Genomic DNA, 16,271 nt, shown 5'->3' with positions numbered 1-16,271 from the left:
AAAGTTTTCTCCATGTATACGTCAGTCTCCTGATCTGTATATACATCTCGACAAAATGAGGCACACAACGACGCTGAAAAATTGACTCTTTAAATTACAACAACAAATGGTGACCTGACTCATTTTCACTTTCAAGGCGTAGCGTACTGTTGATGACCACGGTGAACTTTCGTTTCTGTAATCAACAGCAAACGACATTCTTGAAAGTTTTGAAGTGGAAAGCGAGTTCTTTTATTTATTCGTTTATTTATTTTTTATTCACGATGAATAATTATCATTATTTGAATAATTCAGCATTCAGCCCGTGCAAGTGTCATTGCAAAGTTCAAAGTTACTTGACGAACTGATATTTTTGAAGGATAAGTTGTGTTACGGGGACCGTAATGTTTTTGTAATGCAAAGTTTGACATTTGGTGAACGTTTCTTTGTCTTGATTACATCAAGGCAGTATGCTCCTCGAAAGGGAGAGACTTAACCTTTTGCTCTAACTTTCGTCAATGACATTTTCAACCATTCTCTTGCCAAATAAGTCAGGGCTCACCGTGCAAAGTTTGGTACTAGAAAAAACAAGTCACCTATAACATTTACCGATCTGTGCTATTCAAAATGTCCTCATTCCTGTGTTAACTTTATGGAGAAAATAAAATTTTCGATTTTGAAAAACTATGAAGGTACACATATTTCTCACTCAAAGAATTTACAAAATTAGCCCTCACAAGTCGTAGATCAGAGAAGAATTGTCAAAGTTTGGGCGTCCGAATACCTGTCGCCGAGGCCAATCCTAAGCTAGTGATATTTTCTGGGGTTTTAGATAGGTAGACAGGAAGTTTTACTGTTCATAGCATATACTTGAAAGAATATTCATCACACTCTAATGGTTGCCGGAAGATATGACTTAGGGGTTGTTTGCACTCTTTTTTGTTAAAGGTACAAGCTCTGCGATTTTTTGTTGTTTTTCTGTTGTTGCTGTATTCTTTTTTATGTATATTTGCTCAACTTCAAAAATTTAATCTCTTTAGCACAAGGTAACAGTAGGTCGTTATACATCGGGGCATGTACAGTACATAAGCACGTTAGTATAAATGCTACTCGTTTCAAACTAAAATCATAAAATATATAAAAAACGTGACTTGTGCCTTAACCGGGAGCTACCTGATCTCCGATATCGTTTGCTACTTTAAGTCCGTACAGTTGGCGAACTTTACGGAAGCGTGCATCACACAGGTGCACTTCGTGTGACTGGTTTGCATGTAGAGAATTTGTGTTTCTTCATTGTCTTGTAGACATCAATCATTGACCGTTGTCATCATCGAAATTGTGAAAGTCCAATCCAAATTTCAATATTGCGTGCATTATATCGTAGCACATTGCACTAAAGTTTCAATCATTTTGTTTTCAAAACATAAACTGATACTTTACAAAATGTCATTCAGATATTATTTAATATGAATTACGTTACGCTATGCTTTTTGTTGTCTCAGATGGAAAAGTACAATGTCATTTCAGCCTGAGGTATTGTTGTCTAGGAGACGTTCGATTCAACTTACAGTGAGCTTTCAGAGACTTACAACTCCGAACACCCACGAAAAGGCACGCAGGAATGAGGAAAACTATAAGAGTTTTTAATGCACGTACTATATTCATCGTAAGTAATGCAGTCGTTCTCGTTTCCAGAACCCTGATTTCAGGCCACCTCCGTTCGTATACCTTTGATCAGGTCTAGGTGTACAGTGAATATTATTGCTTGTTTGTTTTACCATGGAGCTAGTTCTGATTTTATCATCATCTACCATGATTTTACCAATTCTGTAGTGACTAGCCAGACGCAATTCTGTTTTCATATCATCGACGAGAACAAAGATATAGGATTAATATCCGGTGGCGCGGTTAATTACCACCTTCTCAGGCTGTTTTTGGTGTCATTCATATCGTGATAAATACACCATGGGCTCATTAGTCGACCCGATTACCCTACTTTCGTAAGTAATGTGCTATTATCGTCGCATTTGATTACTGTATGCTACGGCCTAAAATTGTTTTGATTGGTCAGCACGTCAACCTTCTTCCGTTTCCATGGAGCAGATCTAGATCGACGATGACGGAAATAAACCGGAACCCAAACAAAAACTAAGATAAATGTGCATCTTCTACCAAATGCTGTAAGAAGCCATGATCTATACCAATGAAAATTCTGACTCGATAAGTAAACTGCACATCTTTCCAGCTCACTATGGCAGATCTTTGATCATCGTTGATTGTTGATCGTGACGTGACGTCATAGGTGGTAGTTGAACCCGAGTCATGTAACTGGCTCGTTACTTGGTTGTTATGGTAAATTATGATAGAGTTTGCTGTACTCCGCTAGTTCACGCAGTCTAGCGAAGAACATATGTGCATGATGTTACTACTCCCCACCACACACACATGGTCATCTTTGCAAGTGGACAGTTTGTACTTCGACTGTGACGTTGTCGTCTACTTTATCAATATATTCTAAACTTTCAAGAGTTTGCCGATGAATAAATAAAAGAAACCATCGATTGTTGTCAACTTTACCATTCAAATACATTCTGTAAACTGGTGAGACACTAGAACAGGGTGGTGAAAAGCTTACCGTTGTCGCAATTTAAGCGCCGTACAACTACTAACACACTCCTCTGCCGTGCATTTTAAAGCCAAATTTCTCGCACTTTTGCCTCTCCCCTCACTTTCTTTCACCTTCGCTAAATATGCACGGTCTTTGCAAGCAGTGGGTTCCCTTTTTTCGGCTATCGAAAATTTGATCGGTATTTTGCCAGCAATGACACTCAGAGCGACAAGTGAAGAAGCCGCAGTATCCATCCAAACCTACACTGTAACTTATAGACAACCTCAAGCTTGCCCAAGTCTGACTACTGAGGTCGATAAAATTTATGTAATTCGTCACGTTGCTGTAACTTCTTAATAACATTTACTTTGTTTGGGCCTACAGCAATAATCAACTGATTCAGTATTGTCGATGTCGTCGCCGCTGCTTGAAGGTTCCACTCACGATGAAACACTAGCCGTACCGTGGGTGGTATTGGTTGGCTAGCTGCAATGGCAGCTTCGTTGACTTGTCTGTGTATAAAATGCTAGATAATGTCATTGTTGTATTGTCACCTTCTCGAAACTTTCTATAGAAAGAAACCGGTTTGGAAAATTTATTCAAAACGTAGGGTCTCCATGATACTAGACTTCATTTTCGGAAAAACTGGTCCAGCGAAAACTAACTCAGCAACTGTTGTTTGCGCTTTCAACTGTATCATTTTGCATCGTCATCGCTTGGTTAGCACCCTTTTTGTTTCTCAATAGGTGTGAAAGTCATCCGTAAAGTAATATTTTAGAAACACGCACTGAAAGGTAATGACAACATTTTCATGTTTGAGGGTTGAAACAACCTATAGACCTGTCGTAAACTAATGTGAGTCGCACAGACCTTACACGGTGGCAAAGCGGTGGTATATGCGTGCTTGACCGATTGACAACAGAGGCATAGCAGTTTTGTTTGGGCATTTACGATTGGCCAAAAAAGTCCCTAAATGGCATGCAGACCAATCATATTCATTGTTACGAAACAATGTAAATGTTTACCTTGGCTAAAGCTAGGGGGTCTCATATGACACCTTGACATCAGAAAAGCTTACACGCTCAGGTTTCTTGGACAACCTCGCAGGCGAAATGGGATGCTGAAAATTTTTGTTCGTAAATTTTACGAATTGACGTGGAAAAACATACGTTAAGTCTCAAAAATTCTTACTTCACTAAATTTATGAGCGAAAGCTGAATCAATCACAATTCACATGACAAATGTAATCCTAGAATTGAAACCCAAGGCTTAAGAAGTCATGACGCGCATGTTTTCACATGACACGCGCGATAACGGGAAACTAAATGTTGTTTTGGCCAAATAATTCTTCATTGAAGAAATGTCAGAGGTCACTTTATGGCCGTTTAAGAAGGGGGTGGTCATCCTATATATCTAACTGGCCAAGCTTAGTTGTTAGGTTTAATAAACTTATTTTAAAGAACATCGCTGATTCCATCGCCTTCTTTGTCGTAAAAACTGTTTCTGGATTTGATAGCAATTGTGTACATAATTTTCTCCTGAAAATAATGTATCTTGCCGCATTTGACATTTTCAAGAAAAGATTGACAAGAATGTGAGTAGCAGGCGAGGTGTGTATTGTAATAATTTTATTAAATAACAGTTGTAAACTAATAACAAAAAGTAATAAATTGTGAAAATGCGTAGCGTGAGGTGGCGACACTGGAAAATATTTGGTTACTTCTTTTATGTCAGTGCCTTGGTACCTTCACTGATGATGTGCTTGGCAAGACTGAGTCACCAGGTGACAATGAATAGAAATTGGCGGACATCATACAATTTGTCCCTCCCCAAGCATTCGATTATCAATTGCAATCATAATTAGTTTAATATTGAGAAGTGCTCATAGACCACGCTGACAGTGCTGCGTCTTGTCGCTGTCTGTACTATCATATAAGACTATAAATATACACATCTTTTCGACAATATTTTTATATACTTAACGAATATAGATTCACTCAACAGTTGAGCAAAAGAGCAACTATAACTGTTCGACCCTGGCACATGATATTATTTTATACATATATTGTTAGTTCCCCTTGAAGCCTTTCAACATTGCAAAATTAAGCAATAGAGCACATCAAGCGACGGTATACCATGAGATTTTGACCAGTTCACGACATATATGCACGAGCGATAGCGAATGCATATATGAAGTGAACTGGTCAAAATCTAGTGCTATACCGTTGCTGGGTGGGATATTTTGCTATTATATCATAACAGTATTATTGAAGTTCTGGCATGGAACGTCAAGAATGGGTTTTTTCTCAAGCTGAGATGTCGCGCATATGCCAGCCGTGGTATATCGCCAATATACCACGGTTCTTTTCGCGTCTCGACCAATCAGATCGCAGCATTCGCGCCATCAATATACTGGTATGATAAAATATAGATTATATCAAAATGCAGGCCATTACGATTACACCCTTTACCCGATAAATATGTATTATATTGAAGCTGTTCGTGGATGAATTGGCAAAAGGACAAATGCGGATGGACTACGATACTAACAACACGAGCACAACCACGCCCAGAGGTATGTATATTGCGTGAGCGTACAAACTGTCTGTAGAACACAGGTGCAGCCAACTAAGCTGTTCGTACAAGTGCAAGAAGGGGTTCCTGCACAGTGATTTTTTGTTTTGTTTTGTTTTGTTTTGATTTTCCTCCTCCTCCTCCGGCGGGTAAGCAAATTTTAATTAGAAATAATCAGTGGGCTTTAATAAAGTCGACTTCTCAGATTATCAGACTCAAACGTCAGACTCAGATTTAGACCTCCGATCTCAGATCTAACATCGATAAGTTATATTCAATCTATAGCAGTTGTGAACTGCCATGATATGTGAAATGTGTGAAATAGAGACCGTTTCAAGTTCATCAGATTTACTCTATAAATGGTCAGGGTCCATTGCCATACATCTCCATGGATAGTCTATAGACTCGGAGGGCGAATACTCTCGCTGGCAACACACCGTGGCTGGTGTAGCCCAGGCTGTGAAGTGAAATGGTGAAACCAGCAAGAAAGTACTGCTTTTCGTTCGGCGCGATTTTCAAGTGAACTGTGAAGTCCTAAGGTCGAAGCCAGATCCTCCCCTGGAGGGACAGTGGTCAAAGTTTATAAGTTCCAACTTAATTTTGAATGTACGCAATGCCTTTTTTGTATCAAAATTTGTTTCACTTTTTATTTTTTGTCTACGATTCTTTGGCTGATATAGTTTGTGAGTTCGAGTAGATTTCAACTTTCAATGTGAGGTATGTTAAGTTTCTGAGATCTGAATGTGAATCTAAACCAGAGAACCTGAAAAGTCAACTCTACTGTGGGCGGGGAGAAAAAGTCATGTGGGCGTGGAAGATATTTCAGTGTTTACAGCGGATGGAGAGAAAACGTTCTGGCAATGTATACCAGAAACAGATAGAGAGTGGTTAAGGCTGTGTTTGATAGAATTTAAGGGAAGATTAAGCACCTAAAGTAGAGCGGGGGGATTTTCCAATTTTGAAATGATGTGGCAGTATGTACATCTGATGGGTAGAATATAGAAGGGAACTGTAAGTGGTGAGGAGAGGGCGGGGAGAGCTTGAACTGCTGTTTGGAACGGGGAGCAGGCAGACCATAGATACTTGAGGGTTGTGGTCATTATAATCCAATGGGGTGTCTTTCGCATATGCTGGTGGGCGGGCAGTTATGAAGAGCTTCACTTTCCCCTCACAATTAAAAGGTCAAAAATATGAAAAATCAGTATATCAACATCACAAACATGTTTTGTGATGAGTTTGTAATTTTGACAGAATTTGCCAGTTGACTGCACCTGGTAAGACATCGCGTCTTTTTTATTCCGGAGTAGAACCATCGTTAATCATATTAACTAGCATGTCTGGTGCACTTATTTACGACCAGAAGGCCGTGATTATGACCGCGGGCAGTGTTACCATGGCAACAACTGCCAAGCTATACTGACTAGCACTGGCGTCGCAACGGCTGTCCGTAGTAACCTGTGTTGACGAGATCTCCGGTGCAAACACTAACTGTGAATCGGCCTGCAAACACAACAAAAGAGATAGAGTTTACGTTAAGGTAGTACGCCTTGAAAGTGAAAGACTTAATGTTTGCTCAAACATTCCTGGATGGAACTTTCAACCATTCTCTTACCAAATCAACAATAAAAATCGGGGTCAAAGTTTGGAACTAGCAAAACAAATTAATCAACATTTTGCGATATTTGAAATCCAAAATGGCCGCCATTCCTGTGTTAACTCTATCAATTAAGGATTTTCGAAAGCTAAAACGTTGGAGCTTTTTCTTGCTCCAAGAGCTTAAAATGAGCACCCGCAAATAGTGGAGAAGAAAAGAATTGTAGAAATTTGAGATTCCGACTACACGTCCCTGAGGCACGTTGCACCTTAATACGAAATTCCATTGCATGCGACTGTTAAAGGTGCATGAAACCTTTGAACTTCTTGTTTGTTTACACGGCGAGCGTGATCGTCGTTTCTTCGTTAAACTGTGCGGGCACAAAGTGTTAAAAACTTTATAGTCAAGAGTATATTGAGTGGATAATCACCGTAATGTACTAGCTTTTACAAATTTAAAGTGGACGTCAGACACTGCGATGCATTTTTTGTAAAAACAGTCTCACTACGAAATTGTTGACCTTTTCGCATCCACAGGAGACTTTATCGTCTTCCTTTCAGTGCAAATGGCAAAACAATTCACACAAATAATTGCAATATTAAAAACACGTACATGACGAAAGAAGAAAACAAAACATTTATTGGCAGGTAGGCACCTCTAACTTTATTGTCATGCACAGTTTTGCAGTGTGTGCTGAGGTCACGACATTAAAACCATATTAATTTTATTGCCCAAACATTTTCAGTCAAATGATGTCTATACGGCCTGCGACGTCATCGACGAGTTGCCATTGATTCCTGTGGAGTGTGCGGCGTTCGATATAAACCTTGTAGGATTCTCTATCATGGGTCGGAATATAAGTTGTTTTGAAATGTTTGTTGTTCAAATCTCGTCGGCAGATTTCCAACATGCAGGTTTTGGTAACAATATTGATAGTTTGATCGTCAGATTACCGCACTTCCAAATTTTCGAGAAAGAGAGGAGGTTGTACGGGACCCGTACGACCTCTGAAAGCACCGGATTCCAAGTACATTCGATGAAAATTTTAAAATGCTTGTCATAATGTACATCCATAGACAGTAGAGGCGACATCTCGCTACGGTTCATCGTACAATTTACATGTTCAAGCTATGTTGACGTGATGTATCTACATATCGTGCATGTAATGCATTGTTTACAGGAAAGTGTCACAGGCGCGCAGTTCCGACAACCCCTCCCTGTGGAGGGAAAAGGATCCATGATCAAAAGCGAGAACCTTCGTTTGCCATTCGCGTCTAAATAATCACGGTCTCCTAATTTGGCAGTGGTCGACATTTTTAAATTGTGACGATGTTCTACTACAGCCATTAGGGAGCGTTCAGTTTTTACGGCCTGGGGGGGCCGGCAAATCTTGTCGCCGGTGTTCAAAAAATATAGACCCCCCCTGCATTTTTTGTGAAAAAATGATGACCCCCCTTTGTCAGACGAAAAAATTGATGACCCCCCCCCCTAAAAATAACCAAAACCCATATGTCAAATTTACCCGCATGGTTTGGATTTGAACTCCAGTACGCGGCGCACTTTATTCGATGCCAGTGCACAAACTTCTCAGCCACATCCATTGAAACGTCTGTTAATTAGGACGACTGTAAGGCAATTTTTAACTTCATTTCCATAGACAACTCATGTCCATGGACATTGTATAAAGTAAACTTTATCAGAGTTCGCCAAAGGCAGCCCTCCGGTTAAGAGGGTCATGGGCCATTACGTAAAGTCAACTTTATTCTAGTGGGCCACCAAAGGTGGCAGGCCGGTAAAGAGGGTCGATCATGGCTATTGCATAAAGTAGACTTTACTGGACAGGCCGCTGAAGGCGCGCGGCCATTACCATTATTCAGTGCGTGATCCCAGGGGTCCCTCAAAATGTTTCTAATACAAGCCGCGGCTTCACTTGGGAATTTTACGGTAAGATTGCCGTGGGGTATTACATAAAGTCAATTTATTGTAGTGGGCCGCCGGAGGCGGCTCGCTGGTAAAGAGGGTCAATCATGGCCATTGCATGAAGTAACCTAATTGGAGTGGGACGCCAAAGTTGTCTGCCCTTAAGAGGGTCATGGGTAATACATAATGTATATTTATTGTAGTGGGCCGCCGAAGGCGGCCCGCCTGTAAAGAGGGTCAATCATGGCCATTGCATGAAGTAAACCTAATTGGAGTGGGCCACCAAAGGCGTCTGCCCGTTAAGAGGGTCATGGGTAATACATGGGTAATTGTAGTGGGCCGCCAAGGCGGCCCGCCGGTAAAGAGGGTCGATCATGGCCATGGCATAAAGTGAACTTTATTGTTGGTATTATGTTTTTGAAAATGTGGTGACCCCCCCTTTCCTACCAGTGAAAAAGCGATGACCCCCCCCTTTGCGGATTCCAAAATTATGATGACCCCCCCTGGATTTTGCCGCCCCCCTCCCCCGGCCGTAAAAACTGAACGGTACCTTATGATGATGCCTAGAAATACGAGTTCCATGTTTATCTTTACCTAAACTGCTAAACGACCAGAAATCGGATAATGCTATGATGCATATTGCATTTTACTCCCGCAAACGGGGGTGTACTTCCAACATCTGCAAAGAGGGATGTGGCAACCCAGTTGAGAACATATATCCACTGCATGAATATTCCGAAAGTGTGACACATTGTTGGGGGTTTTTGTGACAAATTGAAGGGATTTTTTTGCGTAATTCTACTGCGTGTGAAAGTTTTGCTTAAGTATGGCGACATTTCCTTTGTTGCCGAGTTGAGCTTTTGTGAAAAGTGATGCATGTTTGAGGATTTTTACGTGAAAAAATGACCTTATCAGGCGGCACATACTCATACACATTTCTATGGGAGTACCCGACGTAGCGGGAAGGGGTTCTACTCCGTCAGTTGATGTGGTGTTAACTCTCTACATACCGCAAGTCCTCCTGGGTCATTCCTTTCACAACTGCTGAAGTAGCCAATGTTGTAAGCACTTTCAAACTCTCTCACGATGTTCTTGTTCCAATCTTGCGTAGCCATGATGTCAAATACGGATCGGCCAGCACACGACGCAGGTAACACAACGGTCGGTGGAAACTCTCTAGAAAGACAAAAAGGACAGCCCACGGGCCAAACACACAAATTTAATGCGCATATCCCCGTGTATAAGATTGAACGCTATACATTTTTTTATCTGCCACATTATAAGTCTCTTGCCCCAGGCTCAAAAATGTGACGTCAAATGGTATTTTTGCAAAAAGTGACCGCGAGCGGGATGTCGTCTGCAGCTTTGAAACAATGGTGGGTATTTAGAGCGCGATGCGAGCCTGTGACAAACAACGTAAGATATCCATCCCTAAACTGTAAACAGCAGAGGAAGTGGAAGCGCTCGTTGACAACAAAGATTCGATGTCGCGTCATTCGATAACGATGTTAAGGACATTTGTGCTCCGTTTTTAGTGTTGTTGCAGTGCGCGCAAACGTCAAAGTTCATTAAAAACAATAACAGAATAAAATGAGCTCATGAGACGTCCTAGAAATTAATAACCGATGGAAGGTCCGTCGAACAGTAGAATTTATTGCGCTTCAATGATATACTGTAGTGATTTTGAGTGATGGGTCATTTCATAATATATGTAATTTTGTGAATATTTTTATCATATACATACTCATAATTAATGACAATGTTATCCGATTCACATAGAGCAATCAACGAAATCTCGAAGGGAAGGAAGCTTTCACACTTGGCAAGACTTCTACGAGGATAGTAGTAGACGAAGTTAAGACACATCTCCTCTAATGTTGACAAACCGCCCTGTAAGCGGAAAAAAGAGTAGATGGAAATTAAACCTCAAGTGATATTCAATGTTATGATCTTGACATGCAAGTTTCCTCTTGTTGTGTATTTCTTTCTTGCGTCTTGCAGAAATCTGCTTTCCAACTAAAAATGTGCACGAGGACTAAATGACACCTACTGGGTGTGATGTGACTAAATATGAGCCAAGAAATATTACCAGTCTTGCAATACCAGACTTACTGCCACCTAGAATATGGTGCTGTTTTAAAACACCGCATATTCTATCAGAGGCCAATGTTTTCCGCGGACGGGAAAAAGTTAACACTAACAAACTCAAATGACCAGGTTCCTTCAGATTTTAGTATATGCACAGAAAATTTTTACAGGCTTATTTTTGTGGAAATAAGTCATTTAATTGCTCCTCAAAGAGTTAACTCAGAGATGGCCGCCATTTTGAGGTACATATGGGATGATTTGTTTCCCTCCAGTACAAACTTTTGCACGGTGACCCCTGGTTTTTATTATTAGTTTTGAAAACAAATGATTTAAAGTTTCTCAACGAAAGCTTGAGCGAAAACTTATTTACTCTTTTGAATTTCAAGGTGCGCACTACCCTAAATTTGTATTATATCTGATCAACCATAAATAGTTCCTACCTGTTGTTGTGAACATGACTCGTTTATGATCCCTACGGTCAATCAGTGTTATATAATGTGCATTTCTGCTTGTTGACAACACATTACCTCCATGTTCACATGTACATTTTTCTAGCGTTACCAAATATTGATATTCTATTTCATTCCACTGTCTTATTTGCAGCGAACGCGATCAGAATTTTTTTGGAATACTAGCATCGCGTGGGAAGTATTGCATGTGTTTGTTTGTTCAAATTGTGAAAGTTATAATCACTATTTTCGTCCAAATACAAAAGACTGTATGATACTTTTCGTTGTGGCTATGTAATTATTCCAAAAAAGTTTCTAAACATGTTAATTAACGTTAGTAATCATATACGTCCCCATTGTGTCAAATTAGTCTTACGCCCAACCTTCATGCAAACCTCATTTACTCTCGACCAACTACCTGATGTTTTTAGTGGCGGTCTGAAATTTATGTCTTACCGGTGATATGTAATTTATGATCGTTAAGGTAACATGCGCCTCGAAAGTGAAAGACTTGAACTTTTGCTCAAACTTTCCTTACTGAATTTTTCACTACTCTCTTTCCAAATCAAGAATAAAAATAGGGGGCCACCGTGCAAATTTTGGTACTAGATAAACAACCCAGGATTTACCGATATTTGAAATTCAAAAAGGCCGCCATCCCTTTGTTAAGTCTATGGAGAAAAATATAATTTTCGAATTTCGAAAAACTACGCCTTTTGAAAAGTTTTCTTAAAGTTTTCCAAAAGCTTTAAAATGAACCCCCACCAGTGCTATGTCAGAAAAGAATTGTAAAAGTTTGAGCGTCCGAATATCTGTCCACGAGGCGTGTTCTACCTTAAAAGTCTGTCCTCTCATCGACAGAACATACATATATATTATGTAGCAACTCAAGATACTTACGTATGTCATGGATGATCTGCCTTCTGTATTGTACGAACATTCGGTTATAAGTTCATCGCCCTGAAAGTGACGTTCAGAGGTTATTAGTGTGTCGACTGTCGATATCAAGTCCATGATTCACATTAAAAGAGTTTATCACACACCACATGGGATTGCTCATTTTGCAATTCGCCAGAATACGTCACGTGACGAGAAAATAGATACGTCTAGTCCCCACTGAATCGACAAAAGTGATGTCAGGGGGTAGTTTTGAATAATATTACCCTAGGGAAATATTTTATGGCCAAATTTGGGAAAAGTGCCCGGTCACGTGACCATACGCGTACTGTCGTCTGCTCCTTTGAAACAATGGCGGTGACTAGGACGTGATGGGCGCCGGGATGAGCGTCGAGCGTCTCTCTAAAACAGCACAATTTTCCATTCCCACAGCGTAGAAACTTGAACAGCAAATCCATGACAAAGATTCAAGTGCAACAAAGATATCGAATTTCGAAAAACTAAGCCTTTGAAAAGTTTTCAAGTTCTCACATCAAGACTCCCAAGAGATGTAAAATGAACCCCCACAAGTTATACAGCAGAAAAGATTTGAAAACGTTTGATAGTCTGAATATCTGTCCCAGTGGCGCGTTCTACCTTCAACTTAAAGGGAGGGGTCGTCAGAACTGCGCCCAAAAGGTCGTATGACCCGTACGACCAATGCAAACACTATATCCAATACGCAATGGTGATCGCAGAGATAAACCGTGTGCAATAATGTGCATCGTAAACTTTAAATGTTACAGCTATGTTGATGTGATGCATCTAGATATCAAGTATGAAAAGCATTGTTTATAATGAAACAAGAAAGTCGCATGCACAGGCGCAGTTCCGCCGACCATTTCACACTATCACAAAACAAATTTTCATTATAAACAAGACGAATCGTATGATTTGAAAGTCGAGTAAGATCATCTATAATGATCCGGGATTTTTTGCCGAGAACTGCTAAATAGTCATCAGCCACGTTGTTTTTTGTTGTTCCGCATTATGTAAGACGATATTGGCTGGAGGCGACGATTTTTTTACATGCAAGTGAAATACGCATAGGCGTTTCTGAGTGTCATGCTTTTCGTTCACCTTTATCCAAAGGTGTTATTGAAACGGATTGGCTTTGTATTTTTGCACAAAACGACAGGCCTTTTCCACAATATAAAAATATGTTACAAAAGAGTGAAGGTGGTTGAACAAGAATTTTAGGAGCGAGTGTGTATCTCGCTCCACGGTACATGATTGAACTTTAGCGGGAAATCGCAAACTCACCGGTTGAACCACGACAGGGTCGGGCAGGTAACGCATTTCTTGAAAGTTGAAGTCGTAGGTGTCATCAGCGGCCACTACAGCCTGCTCTTCCCCATTCCGGATATGCCGTGTCCGCACTCCTCTTCCGGCAAGATGAGCGTGCAACAAGGAGGCAAATATTGTAATACTGGTGCCATTCAAGCCCTGAAATAGAACGATAGTGGGCGTTTTGCCATATTACAGGTCGCATCATGGAGGTTCTGGTACCTCCATTGTCGCATGAAGTGGAGCTGTTTTGCAAAGAGCGTCGCTTACTTGTAAGACTAAAAGACGATTGTATTGTCAACCATGGACAACTACTGCATGATATTCAAGTCTATGGAAAACGTGGGATTTCTCTGTGAATCCGCAAAACTGATGACATCCATAGTGAATTCGGCAGGTGATCCTATTTCCAACTTAACCGTCCCAGTTTTTTGTGAAAATCAGGAATTTTACTGTACTCCATACAGGTAGCACAGGGATGGCGGCCATTTTGAACTTCAAATATCGGTAAATATTTGGTAAATTGTTTCTGTAGTACAAAAATTGCACCGTTGCGTCGATTTTTATTCTTAATTTGAAGGAGATGTGGTAGAAAATTTGCTTCAGGAAAGGTGAGCAAAAAATGTAAGCCTTCCATTTTCGGGGCGATTGCTACCTTAAGCAGTAAGATCATTAATACTTGCGAGTCTCTTGTTATGATCATATGCGAGCTAGGATGAGTGGGTTAGTCGTTAAACTTACCTCTGCCAAGCAGTCTCCTGAACAGAAGCCAACAGTGGTGAAACTGGTCAGTCTAGGCGGAATGGCATGAAAGTAATCAACCGTGTTACCCAACTCAATGATAGAGGCGTCGTATTCACGCAGAATGGGCGTGTAGTAAATCCGGATACCAGAAGAATCGACGAAAGCTGCGTTATTTAACAATAACAGTAAAAAATTAGTATATTGCAGTATTAAGAAACATACCGGAAAGGTGAAGCGCGGACGCTTCTAAGGGACTGGTCAGTTTCTTCGGCCTGGGGGGGGCGGTGGATTATTTTTTGCCGACGTCAAAAAGTGGCTGACCCCCCCCTATTCCAAATTTTGAAAACAGGGTGACCCCCCATCCCAAATTTCGAAAACAGGGCGACGCCCCCCCCCCCCGCGCACGCGACAACTGTAAAACAAAAGGTGGACATTATATATATATATATATATATATATATATATATATATATATATATATATATATATATATATATATATATATATATATATATATATATATTATATTTTACATACATTTATATTTTAACAGAAGTTTGAATACAGTACATTTTGAATGAGTTGTGAATGTATTTCACATTTTCTGTGCTTAACCAGATGTCCTGAACAGAAATGGATGTCAATCATTAATATCAAAGAGGAAAGAGCAGTAAATCAAAAATTTTGACGGGTGTTAAGACTTGCCAGCCATCCAATTAAATCTCCTGAGGAGCCATAGAGAGACATTTTCGCTAAATCTGATGTGTGCAGTGTCTGAGATGACCTTTTCTTGAAACATTGAAACCATAAAAGCACAGCTAATAATGACAAAAACTGCCTTTTTAACTGTTATTTTGGTCATAAAAAAGCATCATTCTACAGAAAACCTGAGACACAAAGGAAAACAGTTGCATCAATTGTCATTTTTCTATCTCTAAAATAAGTCAATTTATCAAATATATATTGTGAAATATTTGTGCATGTTGCTTTCTCATACTGAATTCTCATACAGAGAACAGAAAAGTATCAGGAATTTGTCATGCTTTTCACTTTCACTAAGCAAACATCAAGATATCTCTGGCATATATCTCTGATTTATTAAAGTATCCCTAAGGACGCGGTGAAAAATATGAAACATCCTGATACCTCTGATAGATATTTCTTGTATATTAAAGTCATGCACAGGAAGGGCGTGCTGAAAAATGTCTGATATATTAAAGTAATGTGCTCGAAGAGCACGCTGAAAAATATTGAACATACAGATATCTCTGATATATGTATGCCTGATATGTTAAAGTTGGGCGTGCTGAAAATATGTCTGATTATTAAAGTTACGCGCCCGAAGGGCGCGCCGAAAAATGCAACTGAATGATGAAATTTGTGGCTGACACGATGCATTTTAGGCAATGATGAGCATGTGTCGAAATTCAAAAACACACTGACCCCCCCCCCCTCATTGGGCATTTCAAAAACATGGTGACCCCCACTATCACCAAAGTCAAAAACAGGGTGACCCCCCATGAATCCACCACCCCCTCCAGGCCGAAGAAACTGACCAGTCCCTAAGCCCGTCCTTTAGAACAGGACTGTGAGACCGGACGGGGAGACAGAGGTTGGGAAAGCGAGGGAAGTTTGGGGGGCAGTAATACAGAGACCCGGTTACCACGGTTGTGGACGACATATTGACAGGGGTCTCCAGATATTTAATTCCTCTGAGGCTGTTAAACATACACGTGGTCAGTCAAAACAGCAGCACCCCTCTCAATTTGTATTGTAAACATCAACTTGTATTGTAAACATAAATGAAATATAAATGAAATGAAACTTACAGTCTAACTGATCTGGATTGTCATAATGAGTTTCCATCAAAACAAAGTTGGGGTCGCCGTTTTCGATTTCCCCTAGAGGAAAACCGGCTTCTTCTGGCAAGTAAAAACCCTACAGGAGAATATACCACAGAATATTCAGAATATTCAGAATTGAAGCCACAAAGTTGTATGTTTGTAGGCAGGTAACTACTCGACCTAATTATGAATGTGCGCATGCAGGCGTAAATGAATGTGTGCGTCATGTATCTTGCATACATTACGTG

The 16,271-nt window shown here is 40.2% G+C and overlaps 1 protein-coding gene across 1 annotated transcript in view; it reads right to left on the bottom strand.

The window, feature by feature from the left end:
- Nucleotides 1-4,200: 4,200 nt before the first annotated feature.
- The window catches only part of LOC139143382 (DBH-like monooxygenase protein 1 homolog), a 34,942-nt gene continuing 22,871 nt past the window's right edge, over nt 4,201-16,271 (bottom strand). The window contains exons 6-12 of the mRNA XM_070713657.1: nt 16,009-16,117; nt 14,177-14,343; nt 13,412-13,594; nt 12,113-12,172; nt 10,420-10,565; nt 9,686-9,851; nt 4,201-6,661 (exon numbers count right to left, since the gene is read on the bottom strand). Coding sequence (XP_070569758.1) covers nt 6,512-6,661; nt 9,686-9,851; nt 10,420-10,565; nt 12,113-12,172; nt 13,412-13,594; nt 14,177-14,343; nt 16,009-16,117 — 981 coding nt within the window. The 3' untranslated portion in view covers nt 4,201-6,511. The remainder of the gene's footprint in view (nt 6,662-9,685; nt 9,852-10,419; nt 10,566-12,112; nt 12,173-13,411; nt 13,595-14,176; nt 14,344-16,008; nt 16,118-16,271) is intronic.

Source organism: Ptychodera flava, chromosome 11 (genome assembly GCF_041260155.1).
Source record: "Ptychodera flava strain L36383 chromosome 11, AS_Pfla_20210202, whole genome shotgun sequence".
NCBI lineage: Eukaryota > Metazoa > Hemichordata > Enteropneusta > Ptychoderidae > Ptychodera > Ptychodera flava.
Note: the sequence above shows the minus strand (reverse complement) of the source record. Positions and strands in the feature narration are given on the sequence as shown.